We start from the raw sequence: 22,042 nt of genomic DNA, 5'->3' as shown, positions 1-22,042 counted from the left end.
AGCTAATAGACAAAGACTTAAGGCCACAAAAACGTCATGGAAATTGGCAAGTTAAAGCTTCTCAATTAGAAAAACACAATCTTGTTGTGTGTGTGTGTGTGTGTGTGTGTGTGTGTGTGTGTGTGTGTGAGAGAGAGAAAGAGAGAGCAGACTGACAGTGATCATTTGACTGATACCTACATGCGGACCGGTGTTCCCCTGTTGCCCAGGAGGTCCAGGCTCTCCTTGAGGACCCTGTTAGAACATTTAACAAAAGCCCTTTAGTACACAACACTAGTATTATTCCTACGCTTCACTGCTCCAGGGAGCCTATGACATTTTATAAAGATATGAATAACAGTCCCAATACCTCAAACTCCAAAAATACTCTACATGTTAAACAACAGACATGTGAAAATTGCAAATCCATCTTTTTTCCATTGGCCGTGCTTCCTGAATCGCACAGCCTACTGTAATAAAATATATTATAGCAGCTTTAAACCACTGGCAAAGAGGAAGAGACATAGAGATGGGTACACATTTTATATATGTTATATAAAAATGCTTACGAAGGGCGGTTAGAGTGAGACCTTGAGTGAATGGAAAATATATATACATAATTTCATATTTATATAAATATATTTATTTATTTATTTTAATGAACTCCAGTGAGTCTTTAATGAACCTTTTTGAGTTTATTTGCCAGCTAATAAGTTATGATGTATAACTTTAATCAACATTATTGAAGTGAGACATAAGTTACTGTCACTGTTAAGATCGTTTTTTAGTTAATTCGTTTTTGGTTCTTCCTTTTAGTTTTATTTTTTAACATTTTGTTTTATGATGATTTTTTTTTTTAATCATTCATTTTTCAATTTCAATTTGAAATTCTTCACAGACCACAGTTAGTCAACACATGAATAAGAAATGAATAGGATCAAGGTAAAAACATTGTATGCCTACATGAACCCTACACGTCCCGTCTTGCATATTTTAGTGGCAGACCTCATGCCTTCTTAATTTCAGCGCTTCCAGGTCAAAGATCACCCCCCTGCTGCCACAGTAACAGTGACATCAGCTCTCTCCTGCCAGGCCTACAGCGCTTCTCTCATCTAATAGCCTTATTTAGATAAGACCTTCGCTTGGGAGTTGGGACAACAAATATGTTTCACAGAGGTCAGAGGTTGTCAGCAAAAGACCCCCTTCATGAGGTATCTCATCTGTGAAAGGTACTCTACTAAAGCAGGGGAGAGAAAGTCCTTACCATATTTCCTTTAGGGCCAGGTGGTCCATCCAATCCAGCAAGACCCTGCATGTGTATAAATCAGAAGTGTTTAGCTGTGAATTTCCTGCTGTTTGTACAGTTGTAATTAAGCAAGTGTGGTACATACACGCTGTCCAGGGGTCCCAGCAGAACCTCTGGGACCCAGCAGTCCTCTTGGACCCTGGGAAATCAATAAAAGAGGCATGTCATCATGAGAATTAAGTAGACCATTATACTGACCACAAGTGGTCTTCAAGCCAAAAGATCCCTCGGTGGATAGAGATATGAATAATAGACACCTTTTACATATTTTGACTTACGACAAGAATCATATTTATGTATACTTCTTTAAGAGATTTGGCCAAACATTCGACTATAAAGAGCCAATTAAACAAACTTCACTGAGGGCTGTGGGCTGAAAGTAAATGTTGCATTATATATAACAATATTATATTAAAATTGATATTTAAAAAAAAAAAATCACATTCACCTTAATTAACATTAATATCAACATTAACCCCCTCTTGTGATGATGCATGGCAGGAAAAATCACAATATCATTAAAATATTATCATTATTGATGATTCAAATAATTGTACATTTAAATTTTAAATTAAATTAAAGTGGAAAGTAAAAAAAAATGTTCAATTTGAATTTGTTGAAGTTCAATATCTCAATATTATACATTTGTTTAATGCAAATGTAATTTATTCACTAATAAGTTTGAATAATTGGTGGACCCCCGTAGTTACATTGTATAGCAGGCACATTTTTCAGCAGTATGATCTAGACTAAAGCTTCAGTAAGATCTGCATACTGTGTTTGGATCATCTCAGACAGGCGTATTAAACATTATCTTAAAGGAACAGTCAACACAGAATACAAAGTTTAAGAAAGGACAACCTGAATATGTTTTTTATTAAATAATTCATTCAAAATGATTTAGAAATATCAACGTAAAACAAAGGTACTCTGGGTTTTTGCTGTAGACCCAGAGGTTCGCTCCATCAACTGTGGGACTCAATCCAATTAGGTTCCACATCTCCAGGGCTTATTCTGTTATTTGTTAGATCTCTGCTGATGGAGTATTTAGTCAAAGAGCGAGAAAAATATTTGAGACTATTAATGTGTCGTGAGAAACAGAGAACGAAAGAGAGCTGGAGAAAATAAAAATAAAAACTGCAGTGCTCCTTTCCTATACAGAGCCATTGCCTCAATGAGCAACAAATAGTGAGATTTGAGGTAGAAAGAGCAGGGTGGGCTGTGAAGAGTGATTATAGTGGGCAGTCATGGTCTTTTAGGCATGAAGTGAAGTTAATAACCCTCACGTTCTGTCCTGAGAGCCCCGAGGCACATTTGAGTAACTCAGAAACATGCCTACCTTTTTTAACTTGATTCTTCACTTTTCATAATTAGGCTATATACAAAACTCGCTAATACATACCTTACATGAAAAGGTCACATTACTTGTGGTCTTAGACATTTAATAATTTAGAAATACACAATTGTTCAAAAATTTGGAGCTCCTTTTTTTTTTTTAAGAAATCTCTTATGCTTACTAAAGCTGCATTTATTTGATCAAAATACAGTAAACACTAGAAATCATTCTAGTATGCTGATTTGGTGCTCAATTTTTTTTTTAATCATAAATTAAAGTTGAAAACAATTGTATTAATTGATATTTTTGTGGAAACTGTGATATTGTTTTTTTGTTTTTTTTTTTTTCTCTCCAGGATTCTTTCTGGATAAAAAGTAATAATAATACAAAAATCTATAAATATTAATGTCACTTTAGATAAAAACATAACATGTTAGCATATTTAGGATTTTTTTATTCTTTTTTTTTATTTTTTATTTTTATCTTTTGTCTGAGTCAAACTTACTTCAGAGAGAAATTACTTCATCATACTGGAAAGCAGTCATATTTCATATTTTCATATTTCCATGATCCAAAAGACGGTTGAGGCTTCAAACTATTTCTACTGAGCTTTGAACAGTTCACATAAAAATATTTCAAGGGAAAACATGACAAGAGAATACAAAATGTAAATAGAGATGCTTACACTTTCTCCTGGCATTCCTCTCTGTCCAATCTCTCCATCCTCGCCCTGCAGAAAACAGCACAAACACACTTGCCAACATGTCTGCATACACATATGCAAGTACAAATGAATCAGAACAAGAAATTAATGAGTCATTTGGACAAACACACCCTCGGTCCATCCTCTCCTGGAGGGCCTGGTGGGCCAATAGGACCTGCCTCACCCTAAAAGAAAACGAAAAAGATTAAATGACAGAGGGAGAAAAAGAGTAAATGTATTATTACTGTCCCTGCCTGCCTGCCTGCTTTTGGCTCCATGCATTTTTAGGGCCCATGACCACTATTTATAAAACTGCATCCCTATAAGAAGAAGCTATAACATAACGGGGCCTGTAATTACCCAGGGCAGGATTAGGAGGACAGCACTTTGGCTGGAAATATACACAGCTCCCTGTGATCTGCGGGCCTCTTTCACTATACTAGCCCAGGCCAAGCAAGCCACACTCTGCTGTGCCTAGCGAGGGCAGCTTTCGTTTGCCAGAGGAACGCAAGCACGCCAAACAACCCCCAGTGCCATTATAATGAGGTCAACTTCTCCTGCCACTACGACTGTCAGAACGCTAAACAAAACGTACAGCGGCAGACATGGAACATTATAAAAATGCACTCGGTCTTGGCAGGAGCCATCGAGAAGCTTTTCAAATCGAGTTAACGCAATATTAGGAGATTTCTGTAGGAAAACTGCTGCTGAGGAATAAAATGAAACCAGGCAAGAATTGTTCCCATAATCATAAAGCGCTGTTCGAGACAAGCTGGAAGTTTGATAATTGAACATTAAAAATCCTTTTTTTTTTTTCTCACGGGTGGTGGTCAGGCGTGCGTTCTGCTGTCTAGAACAATTCGCTTTCATTTCAAGTATTACAACAATGAAAGAAAGCTATGTATGTGTTTTCTTGAGAATAGCTGAGCACTTACCCTGTGTCCTTTCTCACCAGGAAGACCAGGAAGTCCATCAAATCCTCGGTCCCCCTGTTAGATGGTAATTACAACGAGAATAAAAAATAGGGCTGTCAAAGTAAAAAATTAAATGCCTGCTTTTATGCATCTACTGTTACTTATTTCTGTCCATGTATTTTCCTCAAAAACAATACATTTCTGAGGATAAAATGGCCACTTACAGCAATTTAGTTAGGCCTGAGCTGCAAATAATCAGAGCAATGTTTTTGTCTGGTAATACTTTAGTTCTTATAAAGCACATATTCTGTGCGACCTTATTCAAAATCCATAATCTAACCCAATACCTAAACTTAAAAACAACTTTATTAACTATTAATGAGCAGCAAATTAGGAGTTTATTGAGGCAAACGTCGTAGTTAATGGTTAATAGTGAGAATTGGAACTTAAAATAAGTGTTTCCTTTTGTTTATAATTTCCTTGTTACTAAATTAAACCAAAACATGAATCTGATAATTATTGTTATAATCCCACAACATTATCAATGTTAAAACAACCTTTAATTTAAATGATTATTATAGATAGTATAGATTAACTCATTAATTCAAAATCAGTAATGATATGACCCAGACACAATAACAAACACTCCCACTCCCAGTTTTCAATTCAAAAGAAGCAGTTCTGAGACCTCAATCAGTGCTAACTGGGTTTTAAGTGGAGGTTTTGAGTCAGAGGTGATTTTACCTTGGCTCCTGATTCTCCAGGAATTCCTCTGGCTCCGTCGGCTCCATTACGGCCCTGTAAAACCAGGTCGCATCATCAGCCCGATGCTGCAGGTTAATGTGCTTAACATATGTTTTAAACAACTGCAGAATTAATGTGAGAGAGGAGATGACGTGAAGCGGGCGAGTACACACAACCTAAATAAGGTGTGTTGAGTCTACAGCACGTTTGGGGATTGAGTTATTGTGGCAATTTGACTCATTTATAACAAAACTGTGAATAAACTGTGTCAAAGGAGAATCTGAGAAACGCTTGGCATTAAACCGGGCAGATGTGAATGTGAATCCAGGCAGACATATGTCATTCAGTTAAGCTCAAACAGGTAAATGAAGGTCAAGGCTAATAGACACAGACAGTTTCACGGAAAATCTGGTGCGCTGTTGGAGAGTGAACAGTGGGCTTCTTGCGTAGAGCCTTTCAGCTTCAGTTTGCCTGAGTACTTCAGCAGCAGTGTCGCAGATGTATTATGTATGCCACCTTTTTGCTTTTTCAATATCATGCCAACATCAAACACTACCAATTCACAGCATGAGTAGATTTTTCCTGTTCTTACCCTCTTGCCTGCTTTTCCAGGTGGTCCAGTAGGGCCCTGAAGTCCTCTTGGTCCCTTAAAAACACACAACATTCTGTAATGAAAGCGTGCTGCTAAATGACAAAGCAGTGTTAAAAAATTAAGTAAAAGCAATTGTTAAATCGTTACTTTTTATGACGTAACACATAAAGCCTAATATAGTTCTTCCTCACCATAGCTGACTGAGACTCTCTCTGCTCCAGAGTAGAAGCGCATGTTTTTTACATTAGAAAGGGCTATTTTATTGTGGACGAGTGTTTAGCCCCTCAGCATATTTTACATTCAACTGCATTTAAGTTATACCATGAAAAGCAGCACGCTAGTTAAAGTTTATGGCAGCTGCACCTCCGAGGCAGAGCAAAACACACGTAACATGATGTAACACCCTAATTCAGTTAATTAATCTGCAACAGGTAAGGACCCCCACTGGATTTTTTTTTTTTTTTTTTTTTTTTTTTTGTCATTTAAAATCAGCATTTTTAGAAACATTTTTTTTTTTTTTTCAGGATGGTCACTTATAAGCATGATGCAAATCATTAAATACAATATTGACTCGAATGCAATGCACTTTTAAAGGGACTGTTCACCCAAAAATGAAAAGCCAGATTACAGAACTATGGCTTTTAATATACATCTAATTATCTCAACTCTGCAGGCTTCACATGTTAAATGAGTAGAAAAGTAGTCCGATTATGTGAATATCAAATGTGCAGCACATTTAATACAACATTATCTCAACTCAGGGTGACAAGCATTTATAACAGTTAATAAAGTAAAGAAAAAAAAAATTGGGTTCGGAAGATGCCATTACTCCAGTCTTCTGCGTCACATGATCCTTCAGAAAACATTCTAATATGCTGATTTGCAGCTAAAGAATAATTTGAAATAATTGAAAACCATGATACATTTTTTCAGGATTATTTAAAAAAATATATATATAAATTAAAATTGCATTCTTGCTGAATAATAATATAAATTTATTTTAAAAATAGGAATAATGATCAGATACTAAGTCTCAGGAATACTCATATCATTTTTCTAATTAGGATTAAAGCTTTTAAAAAGAGACATAGTCACCTGTGGGCCAGGATCTCCACTTTCCCCTTTAGCACCAGGTGCACCAGGACCACCCTGAAACACACACAGATGAATTAGACATCTCACACACCTCTCTAAACACCAATGATCACATGCGTGGAGCTGTGTTTGGGTCACACTCTGGCTACCCAAACACATTCCTCTGCCATTGCTTTTAAAGGGCATTTGATTTGGAGGTTGCCGTGTTGAAAAGAATGAGAGAAATTCTAGTGGCATTCTTATTAATATTCGTCTCAAGAGGATGAAATTCAGAAACACAAATGTGACAGAAGAAATCTGAGAAGAGAACATGGAAACAAACAGCGGACAGCCTGAAAGCACATCAGCACAGAAGAACTGTTCATTTCCTGGTCATAAATCACAGCGAGATGAAAGTAACACATGTTCCTATCAGTGTTTGTGTAATGTCAACTGGAGGAAGTTGGGTTTGAAAGGAAGACATGGGAAAAGGAAAGAGACATTCATGAAGGTAAATCTTGCATGCATGTGTCTTTTAAATCGTGTTTATTTTATATGCTCTCCTGTGCCCCTCATCTACATAAAAACTAATAACAATAACATCAATGATAATAAAAATGAATTAAATACATTTAAATTGAACAGGCTTAAACCTTAATTTCATTACATTGAATATATTTATCTTTGCAAAACTGTTTATTAAATTAAATGTAACATTCACATTACAAATTATTATTGTTTTTCATAAACAAAATAACAACAGCAACAATAATGAATTTTAAACATATAAATTGAACAAGCATCACAATACCTCAACTTATTATTCACAACTTAATTTCATTTTGTGCAATATATTTAGGTTTGTAAAACTGTTTATAAAATTAAATTGAAATTGAAAATAATTCATGTTTTTTTTTCAATACAAAAAAGGATGATTAAAGACATTTTTTAAATATCTAACCTCACCTTTTAATGAAAATTATTTCATTCGTTTTTTTTATAGATATACTTTGACATATATTTTGACTTATATATCTCTCTATTCACATCATGTTGCATTACAATTACTTACCAATGCTTCCCCAGCATACAGTATGTTGTATAAAAAGCTTTTAAAAATATATTCAGCATATGAAGTGAAAGTGGTACAGTAGTAATAGAACATAGTTTAATTTTGTTGAAAAGGAATCGTTTTGTTTAATGTTTTCCTCAAATTATATAGTCATTATTAAATGTCACTTAAAAATGGGACACTCACCACAGGGCCAGAACGTCCCGTCAATCCCATTGGGCCAGGTGGTCCCCTCATAGTCAACTGCAGTGATAAAGTAAAGTTTAGCAAACCTGACATTCACTGCAGTAGAGTACATAAGTTTTGTTACTGGCAACTTGTACATTTATATGTTACATACAGTCAGTCTTATGAGAAATACAAACCTTTCTTAGTTTTAACAGTCACTATAAACTTGCTCATATACATTCCCTGCACCTAACTCACTCGTTTCACCCAAAAAAAAGAAATACAAAATCACGAAACAAGGGTACACACCCGAGCCTGGGCGAGTATGGCTTGGGCCTGAGCTTCTTGCGCCGTCACCACCGGACCTTTGTGAGCTTCTCCACCAGCACGGAACTGTCAGAGAAGCATCCACAAACTAGAAGTTGCAGGTTTATTTCCGTACTTTTACTGCATGCTGGAATTTAGAGGGGTCACTGGAGTCACTACAAAATAAAGTGGCCTCAGCGGTCTTGTCATTATGGCTTTGGATCTGGGCTGCAAAGTGCCAGTTTGTGTAGAATTAACATAGACTTTTGGGTGTAGCGTGAGTGCAGTGGGGTTACAGGGTGGGGTTAGGGCTTTTCACAGCTGTAACAATTCATAACCTGCTTGGACGTGTACAATGATAGTAATTTGTCCAGTGCTCGAGGAAGTGGCCATTTGCAGCTGATTTTGAGATAAGTTTAGTGGTTTTTCTAAGATTGCGGGCTGGAAAATCTTGTCCTTAATCAGAATCACTGGAAATGTATGGGTTGGAGAAGCTTACCGGTAACATGAGGATGGTGCCAGAGGGCCCGGGAGCTCCATCTGCGCCTGGCAAACCAGGACGACCAGGAGGGCCCTGAGAGAAGAAGAGAGAAGGAGAAAAGAGGGAGGGAAAACAGAAGGAAATGAGCCATAAAGTGTGTGGGATACGAATGTGTAAATGGCTGTAGAATAGGCATGGAAAGAGAGAATGTTTCTTTAAAGTTTAAAATAAAGGAAAAATACTGTAGGCTCATTTTAAATTGTCGGTTAGGTCACCTAAATCATCTCGGAATAGACAGTTTACAAAAACAAAAGCTTGACTAAACAGTTTAGAGAAAAATGCTGTGGCGCTTTCGCAAATTGCGACTAAACTGCAGGAGATTTCCGCGGCGTTACTTACGCCCGAAATCAAAAATAGCTAATGTGCTAAAAGCCCCGTCATTATCCCATAATAATACACTTAGGTTTATTTCGCTTTATATTTATACTGAGGTTTATGTATGTTTTGTGTTGTTTATAGTTCCTTTCAGTGCGCTGTTTATTTGTGTGCGCGCTCGTAATGAAACTTACACCCCACAAGAAAAGCGCGGAGGACTCATATGATGGAATGCCTGCTAGGGTAGTTTCAGGAAGAGATCTCTTTAGCAGGCATGTCACACTCCTCTTGTAGACGGCTCACTTTAAATTGTTCCCATATGACGGTGTAATTGTGTGAGTGCATGTGTGTGTTTTTTAAGGCTGGGCAAACGTCCTTTCTATGTAACATATACACTGACACCTAGCGCACATGTGCTTCTGTATATAAATCAGGGAGGATGTGCTGGCCATCGAGGGAAGTGGCCGTCATTGTTAATTAAGCATTTTCGGCTACAGATTTTGGCTTCATAAGAGGAGGAACTGATGGAGATCAAAGCGAGTGGGAAATCACTTCTCCCAGACAAAAAGCCCTATGTTCTGGGAGACGCAGGTCAATGATGGTGGGATAGCTGTCCGCTTCCCAGAATGCACTGCAAAGGTTAACTCTGCAGGAGGTTGAGGAAAAAAAGGCCGAGCTGCACCACCGTAAAGTGGGGGGAAAAAATCCAGCTGTTCTTTAATATGTGGACAGCTTTTCTCTGTGCTGTAATCAACAGAGAGCATTTACAATTCTGAAAAATGGTGCGAACAGCACAAAACATATGAATCTATGGGAGAATGAGTATGTGTTAATGTGTACGAGAGGTTATAAGCTTAGCTGCTCCTCTGGAAGTGTTATTAGAGTGAGGATTTATAGGCAGATCTGGTTTCAACATAGCTTCTCAGGTCTTTGTAATATGAACACATCTGCCCGTTTACATATGACATACTGCATTTCATTGGCTGATTCTCTCGATGCTTTTAACAATGTATACTTTACCATTGTCTTTATGTGGAAGTCTAACTGCTCCAATAAAGTGAAAAAAGGACTGTGAAAGTTCTGACAGGGATACAGTTACCTATAACTGGTGTATATACGTGAATAAGATATTTTAAAACCACAAATAGGATTAAGAGATAGTAAGTAACCAAAATGAAGGATGATATTTTGGGAAATGTCAACTTACTCTCTCTCCAGGATCTCCGTGGAGGCCTGGGGAGCCTTGTATACCTGGAGTGCCGGGGACACCCTGACAAAAAGAACATGTGAAACGTCAAAGGCAATGTAACATAGACAGAAACACACTATGCTGCCATTTTGCATAAAGTCAAGTTTTCCTATGGAGTCTCGCCATGTGTGAAAAGAGTGCGGAACAAGGTGATACTCACAGCGGGACCTGGTGGTCCTGGGAGTCCCTCTACCAGCATCCCCTGAAAAGAATTGAAGGGGAGAGAGGAAGAAAAACATGAGTTTGGTAGCATGCTGGGCAGGCCGTAAATCTCACAGTATGTGCAGTATGGAAATAAAAAGAAAATCAGTGAAGAGTGAAGAGGAACCCAAAAGATGTGGTTCATTTAGTCCAACTGAACCAATCGACTTTTTTCACTATTCAGGAAAAGCTAATACTGCAACTGCTGTCAAAATCAGATGAATAATACGCTGACATTTGAGAGTAATAATGTAAAAATCTTTTTTCCTGGACTGCTAACATCTTCCCTTTTCTGTATAACTGTACAAAGAATAAATAGATGGGAGGTATGACTACACTGGCATACTATAGCTCCAAAATATAAGATACATTACATTTATCAAAAGTGATAGTAAAGACTTTTTGATTTTGATTTATTTCATGTGACACTAAAGACTGAAGGCTCTTGAAAATTTAGCCTTCCCATCAAAGGAATAAAATTTATTTAAATATATTAAAACAGAAAAGAGTTATTTTCAATTATAATAATATTTCAATATTACAGTTTTTTACTGTATTTTTTATCAAATAAAATACAGCCTTGGTATGAATAAGACTTTCACAAAAATAATTTAACATTTAAAAATACTCCCAACTTTACAATTTTGAATGATAACGGGTTGCTGTGCATTAAAGGATTTTAAATGCACGACATGGAGGCCAAGAACCACCTAGCCTGAAGGTATTGAATCTATGGGAGCTTTCATTGGCCAAGGCCCATCAATGAGGCCATTTGACTGACATGTCAAACAACCAATCACAGTTGGTTTCGTTCAGCAGCAAGTTTCGGGGTGTACGTTTAATTAGCCTATTCTGTTTACTTTGTATCTGAACTCGAAATCAACCCCAACTTTGCTTTAAAAAGCATCGCAAGATCTCCTAACTGCAGATCACATGATCACAAACAGAAATCACTTCCGTGAAGTGTCCTTCGCATGTTCCCTTCACTGACTTTTGGAAGGACCCTTTGTAAATAAATGGCGTTCCCTTCCCGAAGTGCCTTTCAAACTGACACACCATTGAAGGGAAAAATATGATGCATTACTATTAGTTGCATTTCATTTGGTACTTGTAAAAGCTTCATGCAGAGTTTACCTACCGGCTCAATGACTGCAGGTTCACCTTTTTGCCCCTTTTCACCACCATAGCCACCACCAACCTACAACAGAGGCAAAACAAACTGAGATTTAATGACAGAGGAAGTACTACTCCTGTAGACCAAACAACTGTAAAACAGCACATTAAGCACTACAGCTAATGCCCAAAATGGACTGCATAACCCTATAAAGCCAAGTGGCGAATATACTCAGTGATTTATGTGAGGATGATTAGAAATTAAGTGGAAACTCCATCTTTTCCTATAACATCGACTTATAGGACACGCAGGGAAAGTCATTTGACAATATTTATTCAGTCGTTTAACACAACTATTAAATTAGTGTGTGCATATGTGCTTTATATTTGTGGAACAGGATGATATATCCCTCCAGGAATGAAGAAAAGGAGCACAAAGCCACTGTGGTCAGTGTGTGCATGTGTGTAAGTGTCTGTGTGAACGAGTGCTTGTGTTGAGCTGTGAAAATAAGTCTCAAGTTATAACAGATCAACACTGCAATCACGCAACTAACATTTCATTTCCTGTCTCCCACACACCGCAAGTTAAACGGCTACATTTGAGAGACTTGCATGTGTTGCTGTGTCAGCAGATATACTGAAATGTAGTAAGGTAAATGGACATTACTCCTAATAATTAGAAGCATTAGAATTACAGTTATATGGTTTCAATACTACTACTAATAATATATATTTAAAGACAGAATATATACATTTGTATATAGTATATACAATATATACATAAAGATGGAGAAGTCAACTTACATTGCTCTCCGTGACCTCCGTTTCAGCAGGTCGGCCTGGTCCAAACTCGCTCTCAAAGGTTGATCCGGTGGGTTTAGCTCCAGTATTGTAGTCATAGAATGAATCATCATAAATGCTTGGGTCTATCTCTTTTGCATCATATTCGTTAATGTCGTATTCCTTAAAGTTCTCGTTTTCTGCACCATTAGTGCTTTTGGACTCCAGTATATCAACATTCTCATTGGTGGCAATGGTGGCATCCACTCCAACATCTTCTATCCCTGTAATATAGTCGTCTACTATTTCCTCTTTTGGCGATGGATTCTGCCCAGCCCGGGGAGGCAGGAGGTCAGAGAATGAAGGGAACACAGAGGTTAGTCAATGTAGACACTTAATCAAACTCATTTAATGAGGTTCTACATGTGAAAATATAAGTAGACTAAATGGGATCATTTTAGACATGACAATGTGTTATTGGACTCATTTCTGTAACTTGTATTTTATGATATGACCATACAAATGTACAAATTTGGACTAATTTCTGTAACGTGTATTTTATGATATGACCATACAAATGTACAAATTTTGGGGGGTATTCAAAAATCTGAATCATTCTTGTTAATAAAATGACAACCCACGACAACCTTACATGTGATAATGCTGCACTGGTTTCGCCTCTTACTTTGTACATCATATGCCTTCCAGCATTCTGTTTTGTTTTACTGAAGAACTATTTTGGCTTTAAGTCTTGACAGCTTTCCTCACCCAGGGGCCTTTATGCAGTGAACAAAAGTACTTAACATTTCTCTAGTTAATCCCAGTCTTTGTATTGTATACAGGAGTGCTTTATGAGGCCGCGTCAGCCCATGTAGGTGCATCATTTGAAGCAGAAGTTTGGCCATCACTAAATTCAAGACATATTGTTCCAGTTAAAGCTGGATGTTCTTGATTTAGACTTCATTTGTGCGATGTTTTAGAACAAACTGTGACAGAATCATCAAACTATTGAAATAACATAAATAAGGAAAATGCAATGATTTCACTGCTTTCTGCTGAACGTAAACTGTTACATGGAATAGTGGTTTTTATTTGACTTTTACCCATAAAAATCAGACTTAGGTAAAACCATTTGGTAAAGGAAAACCACAGTGAACCACCTCGAGTAGAGCTGGCAACTCAAATGTGGATGCTTTTCTACTTTTCTCTCATAGTTTAGTAATGACATGATCTAAACATAGCAATTATTTAAGTTTATCCAAAAAATAAGGTGCAAAAAAATTATCAGAAAAGTTTTACCAAAAGAAGGCTATTTCAATAGAAACCCACTTAAAATACACAACGGAAAATAACTATTAGGAGCATGCAGATCTTTACCTCATTGGCTGGAATTAAAACAGAAGGGACTTCAGTGCCATAGTCTTGCTCAATATAGTAGTCTCCAGCGTCAGCAGTGCTGGGCTATATCACACAAGAGATTCACATCACTCAGAATGAAGAACATTTTTCATTTATTGTTCATTTTAAAACAACTGCTCATTCTAAGCTGTTTATATCCAAATTTGAAATATGAGCAGTTGAAGTAAAAGTTAGATTTGGCAAGTGGATAACAGCTGGCCGGTAACTTTATTATATATTTCAACATAATAGTGGATGATTTAAATCACTCTAAAATAAATCAAACTGTCTACAAATGGGGGGGAACAATAACTAAAAACAATTCTCAGTGTAACATTTATAATCAAAAATTGAGATTGAGGTACACTGAGTTGCACTGTTTCAAATGCTATGTAAACATTTGTTTTTGTGTCTCTGACAGTGGAATTTTTTTTTTTTTTTTTGACAAACACAGTAGGAAATACAGTTACATGCATGGTCAATACATTTTCTAAAAATCTGTAGATGTAGCAAAAAGTTACATTTGGAGCTTGTATTTAAATGAAAGTGATGGCACATGAGGAGACAGAAAGGCAAAGTGACTGAGAATAACAGAACAGTGGAGCATGAGAATTGGGGAAATAAGTCAGAGATCACACAGTGTGGAAGTAGGCAGGCTGAAGAAAATCTCACAGTGGTCGACATGCACCTGGGCCATACAGATGAGCAAGAGGGTTTACCTTGGTCTCAGTAACGACATTGTCAGTGGGTTTTTCAGTGGCAGTCCCTTCTTCTGTGTAGTCATAGAACTCATTATAATCTGTGTATTCAGTATTGTACTGAAATAGAGATAGTTGCATGTTAGAAAGAAAGACTTGAATTCAAAGCCCTTATACAGTCCTCAAAACACATTTGAACACTTTTTGAATACCTGATATCCAAAAAAAAAAAACTTTTTTTTTTTTTTTTTTTATGTTTGTACTTTTTATTATTATTATTATTTAATAAACACCACTAGATTTGGTATTTTGTTAAAATGCCCTTATGAGAATGAAAGGTTCACATTTTGGTTTTGGGAGTCCCAAACAACTGGTTGACATGGATGCAATGTCAATTTTCATTGTTTTATGATGTGCATTTATTTTTACCTTATTTGCTCAAAGACTCCCAAATGACTTGTTTAACGATTCATTTTTTCAAACCCCTCCTTTGCATGACGCTAATCTGCGGTGATTGGCCTGATTGGTCTCATTTTCATTTAATTATGCCTGATAAAGCAGCCTTTGTGCAGTACTGCTTTGTGTACAGTGTTACCTGGGAAACAGCAATTTTACTGCTCCAAAAGTGCCACCTAGTGGCAAAGAATGAATTAGCATTTTCATTCAGGTAATTTGCTGTTTCCTGTTGATGTCAACATGAAAGGCTTGGGTTTCGTTTTAGAAATGACTCATTTCAATGATTCAGAATTGACTTTCCTTTGAGAGACGATAACTTTATACAATGTGCACTTCATTAAATATGTTTTTATTCACTTACAGCTGTGTTACAAACTGCATGAAAGGTTGTTTTCAAAAATCCATAATAGGGGCACTTTAATGCAACAATGTCCATACATTTTTAAGTGTGGTTACATTTTTAAGTGTTCAAAAGCTTTTTGGGATCACTGTAAGGTACATTATTGGCATATCACATATAATCCAAATATAAGTATATAAATCATGCAAAATGTTTTTGATGGGTGGTCAGTGAACTACAAAATCCTTTTGTAGTTTAAGAATTTGAAAACTTTAATTTCTCAGACCTTCACATATATTTAGACCATCAAACCAGTGATGTCAAAAGGCTTAGTTTGATTTGATGATTTACATGACATATTTTACCTAATACCTTATTTATATAACTGTATCATTTAACAAATGTTTCTTTTTTTTTTTCATTCAAAGCATTTTATGGTACAAAAGCACAAAATAAATGCTTTGAGCCCAACCAGACCTCATTCATGAAACACAAAGCAGAACGAATTCCTGTGGAAATCCATTTGTACATATCCAGTCACATCAAATTCCATAAACTGAATTCAAATCTTGTGAATTTCATGAACATAATAATGGAGTATATTATAGTGCAACTCCCCATACTGGAGATTAAACCCCTGATCTGTTTTTAATGATAACATGCATTAACACTGTGCCCAAATAAGCAATGAGTAACAGTAACATGTAATTAGAAAAAAAGAGACATAAGTAAACAGTACAAAGTATTCTTGTCACTGGTGAAAATGTACACAAGATCAAGAAAATTCAACCTCTATAAATTTCAGATCATGTGGGTGTGTGACAGTGAAAATGCTAAAAAAAAAGGTTTCTAAAGGGTATTAAAATAATATAATAAGACTGCCAGATAGTGATCTATTTTACATCATAATTTTGAGCCACCTGCCATATCACTGTAAAACACTCCACTGGTACTGTATTTAAATGTTCAGTACCCAAATAAGAGAATTATTGATAATTACCCCCCCCCAAAGAAAATAAAATAAATAATAATAATAATCATCATCATCATCATATAATTCAAAATTGCCAATTAACGTAAAAATGTAATTACTGTACATTCCGGCATGTTGATGCAGAACGTATAGTAACACCAATATAAAATTATCCCAGCAACTAGCGTGAAAATCCTGTTTTTTTTTATTGAAACAGTGCTCATGGTATTCACTGTGAATGTAACACATGGCAGTTTGCACTTTATAATTAATTTATTGGATAATTCTGCTTCTAATAAAGCGCTCTAATTAAATGTTACACTCCTAAGCCACTCGCACACAAACTGTTTTTGAAAGTTGTTGAATAGCAGTCAGTTTAACAATTCAACAAAGAACTATTGTTAAGTCCTTCCCAATAATAAATGACTTGCGTTGTTTATGACAAATAAGCAATCATAAACATATGATTCCAATTCTCTGCTTGTTTTCTTCTTTAATTGTAATAAGGTGCATGGGCATAAGGCGAGTTATATTCGATTGTAGTGGTATAGCAAGTTTGTCTTTTGCGTATGTCCATCAGAAAGGGATGAATTTAAGTCCCTATGCATCAGCTGAGCTAATAAAAATAACAGAGAAAAAAAAGAACTGAGGCCTGGTGGACTGGCTGCATTCCACTGGCTGCAGAAGAGAAGCGAAAGAAAGAAATATCCAACTGCGAGCCGGTTTACGGTATTAAAGGGTCTTGCCAGGCTTGGAGCCTGCCATGGCTGTAGCCGGCGAGCTGGATGAAAGGCATAAATGTCATCCTGGGCCATTAAAAACGCGTCCCGTTTCCCACACGTGTCTTAAAGCATTTGGTACGGCGCAGGGGAGCTCCTTGCAGGGGAAAAGAACGGGCCTGCATCCAAAGATCTCTGCTTTTCCTAAAAGATATAGATGTTAGGCTGCTGATGCTGGACTGAGTTACAGCACTAGAAAGTTAACACGGATTATAAAGCTATATATCACCTGCTTTTAAAAAGCTGACTATATAGTTATTTCATTTGTTTTTACCTCTCTGTATTAATTCGCTGATTTCTATTTGGTTCTGCTCTGGCTTCTTCTACGATACGTGAAGCTACATTTTCCATCCCCTGTTGTGGTGTGGTTCTCAATACCCCAAGCAGCCGTTACAGTGATTTATCAGCATGCTACAATCAGGAGCTCTTTAACAGCTGAGAGACATAACTCCACTTTTCCAGGTATTCCAGAGTTAGCTGTGGAGGGAGAAACCAGGCTTTCCCAGCAAGCATGCAGGAGTCATTAAAGAAAAATATATTTCCACGCCACTCAAAAGTGGGCTCAGACTCTGTGGCAGGGGGAAAAATAGTTTCCACCGTGAGCTCACCGGTTATTCTATGAAATACTATTGGAAAACATTGACGTACTGAAAAAGCTTCATATCGAAAACCAGACAAACCGCACTGTTTCAATTTGGGATTAGCAGAAGAATTGAATCCCTCAAGATCACACTTGTGATTCACAATAGATTCCGTTAGGACAGTTTGTTCAGACCTACAGCTCTGGTATAACATTCTGTACCACAATAATAGACTGAATAATATCGGTGGACATTTAAAATATATATATATATATATAAACCAACATTATTATGACAAATGTGAATATGTGTAAAAAAAACAAACAAACAATTATTTACAAATGTAATAAAAATTATTTTTTTAAACCTTGCCATCAATTATCCACAGCGCCACCTAATGCATTTATTTGTAACACTGATATTTAGAAGAGACGTTTATTAGAAAAGTATATACTTTCTGATCTTTCTGGATACAATGCAAAAGCACCAAAGGAAATCAATCTGAGGAGCTTCAACAGTGTTTTACTAGTTGTTGCAGAACAAAAACCCAACTAGGCGATTACACTTATATAGCCCTACTAAACACAGATGGATAATTCAGATATTTGGCAATGTTTTTGAACCCAGGCCTAAGAAAGCCCCAGACAGAAGCTGTGGGTGTAGACCATATATAATCCATTAATATATCATCACACAGCCACACACACAAACACACACACACAACACACTCGTCTGGGTCTGATCCAGACATGTACTGACCTCTTCCTCAGGTTCCTGTGCCTGTGGTGTCTCCTGATGGGGTGTTTCACAGTCAGGGCTGTAGTGTTCACAGTAGTCATAGGCTGCACGAGAGTCTGCCACCAAAAGAAGCTGCTGGATGTCTCCCTGAATGACATCACAGAGACATTTTTCAGTACTATATATGTTATATATGTTGGATGTCTAAACATAATAATGATACACGTCATTTCTAGACCGACAGATAGATAGATAGAGAGAGAGACAGACAGACAGATAGATAGACAGACAGACGTAAGAAGGCAGACGTGTTTCTCAGATGAAAAAACAAGGAAGAACGAAAGCTTTTTTTTTTTTTTTTTTATCGGACACTAATCTGAGTCCCATTCAAAAAACACTATTGTGCTCTATAGTGAGTCTCCTTTCACAGCGCATCCTACGTTAAAGACTGAGGAATGGCAAGAAAAATAACCATCACCCGCGCTGATGTGAAATATCTCAGTCCGTCTGTTTTTCATAAAAATTTCGGGAAAGGAAATAAGATCCCTTCTCCCACCTCGACACAAAGGCCAAACAGCTCCGAGCACAAGCCGAACCCGAGGAATTCTTCAAACGGGAACTGTCTGACTCTGTTGAGAATGTAAACTACTGCTGGAGAAACCACAGAATATCTCTGCTGACCTGCGCAGACTCGGACCCCCCGTGACATACTGATATAATGCATCATAAATAGGTTAAAAAAAAAGTCAAAGGAGGGCAAAGGTAAATAAACACACAGATTTCTTTGATTTGATTGGCGTGTAAAGTCAAGTCAAGCAGGGTGGCCTGTGGAGGAGAATGCTAACATGCAGACAACATTAAATTACAGGGTCTACATCTGTAGGAGCTTAGGGCGCTGGAAGACATTTTATGGTACCAAAATGATGCTTCCTGCAAGCATGACCAATAAATCCTTGTACACACTGGAGAGCTCTGATATCCCTCTATACATCAAACATCTCACGATTAAGAACTAACACATTTTTAGGAGAAAAATGCATTTTAAATGCAATATATATATATATATATATATATATATATATATATATTGTTAAATAAGTATATATTGTCTATACTGTAAAAATAAAAAAATAAAAGCTATTTAAAAATATTATAATATGAAAATAATACTAAAATAACAGAGCGCCGGTGTCCCCTCAAAAAAATCAGTACATCATGACACCCTTGATACATGCACACTGATGTTCAGTGACCCCATTCAAACATAGTCAGACTAACCATACAAACACACCTGACCTAGTTCAACATTAAGTCAAAAATGTGTTGGCCCACTACTGACATCCATCTCTGGTCAAACACATCTCCCTTTTCGGCTTATTTCTAGTCTGAGTCCCGTCCAATGACACTCCATCACTGAACAGGAGTTGTTTTTCTTAGCGTCTGGCACATCTTCTTCTTCACTATTGAGAACATAGATAATATACTAGCATGGCTCTGGAGTAAACACTGGCGGAAACAGGGAGATATAAATCTACTTTGAATACTTGAGCATCCATTGGGATTGCCCTGTCTTACAGTGTCTGCAGAGTACTGTGTTAATTCATAACAGACACATTCTTTTCAAAGAGAAAAACTCCTTGTACAGCACAGTGAGCTAATTACAGATTCTGGATATTAAATATTGAAAACGAGGCCAAAAACTTCCAACAACAGATCGGTATCAAAATCCCCACCAGCTACTTGTTGTGGTTCGATTTTGTTCATGTGCGTCACCGGTCCACTCACAATCTCTACATGTATTAGTTACATGCTTTATTAAGTCTGTTCAGGCTTAGAATATAAAAAACATTCAAACTGGCAGGAATTGAATATGATCCAGGCTAAAGATGTCAGAAAAACTGGTATTACCGTAAATACCAAGTTAATACTTGTTCAGACGTTCTGCAGAAGTACCATGTATTAGCTCAATTTCAGTACCCAAATCAGACAGATATTTTCAAATGGCTAGCTAAAACAGTGTTAATGTAAATACATTTAAAGTTGTCTATAAATGTACACGGACAGGACAACTGCACCCTTAACTAATGCATTCTGAAAAGCTTCATCTGCTTCCCATACTCGTCCTTTCATTACAACAGCAACCTTTGACATTTGACTATCCTGCTGCGATACTAATAATATTCTTTTGTGGTGTACATGTACAAGTAAAAAATGTAGGGCAGTAAGGGTGGGCAATACACTTGTAGACCCGAATAACCAGTAGAAATTTGTCAACTGACTTTGGACTGTCACTATCACGGTTACAAGCTCATGTGACGTTGCTGTGCTACGTGGTCATGAAAATTTAGTTTGCAAGCATTTTTAAGCATTGCTGTGATTTGTGGTGCAAACAAGTGATTTTAAGCCATTGAAATGCAATCAGCAGCGCCATATAGCCAATTATGATGACCCATACTCAGGGTTCGTGATCTGCATTTAACCCATCCAAAGTGCACACACACCATGAACACACACCCAGAGCAGTGGGCAGCCATGTATGCTGCTGCGCCCGGGGAGCAGTTGGGGTTTGGTGCCTTACTCAAGGGCCCCTCAGTCGTGGTATTGAGAGCACTGTACATTCACTACACCTATAATTTCTGCTGGCCCGAGACTCGACTCACAACCTTTGGATTACAAGTCCAAATCTCTAACCATTAGGCCACGACTTCCCCTAATGGCAAATATGTCACCACTCGACACCCCCACCAGAATTTCACACATAAACATATAGTTCGTCTTCATTATGGTGCGATATACAGTTATGTTTTTTTTTTTTTTTTTTTATTTTAGAAAGCTTCAAGTGCAGTTCATTATTTGTCATGCTGTAAGTGCAAACATATGATGGCATTGTTGAAGCAATGCTCTTTTGTTTGCCGTCAAACGGTTGACCACCACCGTTTGTGTACACTATACTGTTGCGAAATGCGGCAAAACGTCCTACACAACAGTAATAATGTGATTAATGTGTTTACATGTCTATACTGCAGTTCAATAATGCAACTACAATATAAATAAATGCTAGGGTCACTTAAAATGGGTCTTGGACCAAAAACTGCTGACAACCTCTGGTTTAAATGTACTGGATGACTACATTCTAAAAAATGCTGGGTCATATTTTAATCAATTTTATTTCATTTATAAAGTCTTTAATGTGGTATAAATTATATTATTTTACACAACACAACATAATGATGAGATGTCAGTCAGTTGCGTCAGCAGTGGTTGTTTCGCAAGATGGAAACTACTTTTGTCCTGCATAACATACATGGATTTTATTTGTTATAATTCTGAGTTTAATTTATTTTGATAAAATATCTTTCAGTACTGTTTGTTTAAGGGCAGGTTTTGGTCATGGTATATTTTAGCTACAAGTGAAACGCAAGGAACAGCAGCCCTTCACCGGCTCAGATTTTTGGTGACACACCAGCACGAGAATTAAACAATTTTGGTAAAAAAGTGATTGCAGTCAAATAAAAATGCTACTTTTAAATGTGCCCTTTTGTGTCTAAAATGCTTATAATTTTTTTTTTTTTTTTAAATGTATGTAATATTGTAAACTCAACTGTATTCATCCAAATAAATTTAATTTGTCTTGTATTTTGTCTATGGATGTTTTGCTTAATAATAAATGCTCATCTTTTGATTAT

The 22,042-nt window shown here is 36.8% G+C and overlaps 1 protein-coding gene across 1 annotated transcript in view; it reads right to left on the bottom strand.

Annotated features, from left to right (window-relative positions):
- LOC127951466 (collagen alpha-1(XI) chain-like) overlaps positions 1-22,042 on the bottom strand; it is a 66,435-nt gene that overhangs the window by 30,677 nt on the left and 13,716 nt on the right. Inside the window, exons 5-23 of the mRNA XM_052549342.1 lie at positions 18,378-18,503; positions 14,511-14,609; positions 13,771-13,854; positions 12,418-12,720; positions 11,639-11,698; positions 10,460-10,501; positions 10,258-10,320; positions 8,694-8,768; positions 8,198-8,281; positions 7,907-7,963; positions 6,670-6,723; positions 5,575-5,628; positions 4,983-5,036; positions 4,260-4,313; positions 3,456-3,509; positions 3,307-3,351; positions 1,371-1,424; positions 1,244-1,288; positions 181-234 (exon numbers count right to left, since the gene is read on the bottom strand). Coding sequence (XP_052405302.1) covers positions 181-234; positions 1,244-1,288; positions 1,371-1,424; positions 3,307-3,351; positions 3,456-3,509; positions 4,260-4,313; positions 4,983-5,036; positions 5,575-5,628; positions 6,670-6,723; positions 7,907-7,963; positions 8,198-8,281; positions 8,694-8,768; positions 10,258-10,320; positions 10,460-10,501; positions 11,639-11,698; positions 12,418-12,720; positions 13,771-13,854; positions 14,511-14,609; positions 18,378-18,503 — 1,461 coding nt within the window. The remainder of the gene's footprint in view (positions 1-180; positions 235-1,243; positions 1,289-1,370; positions 1,425-3,306; positions 3,352-3,455; positions 3,510-4,259; positions 4,314-4,982; positions 5,037-5,574; positions 5,629-6,669; positions 6,724-7,906; positions 7,964-8,197; positions 8,282-8,693; positions 8,769-10,257; positions 10,321-10,459; positions 10,502-11,638; positions 11,699-12,417; positions 12,721-13,770; positions 13,855-14,510; positions 14,610-18,377; positions 18,504-22,042) is intronic.

This window comes from Carassius gibelio, chromosome B2 (assembly GCF_023724105.1).
Source record: "Carassius gibelio isolate Cgi1373 ecotype wild population from Czech Republic chromosome B2, carGib1.2-hapl.c, whole genome shotgun sequence".
Lineage (NCBI taxonomy): Eukaryota > Metazoa > Chordata > Actinopteri > Cypriniformes > Cyprinidae > Carassius > Carassius gibelio.
This window is presented reverse-complemented; position numbering and strand designations above follow the sequence as displayed.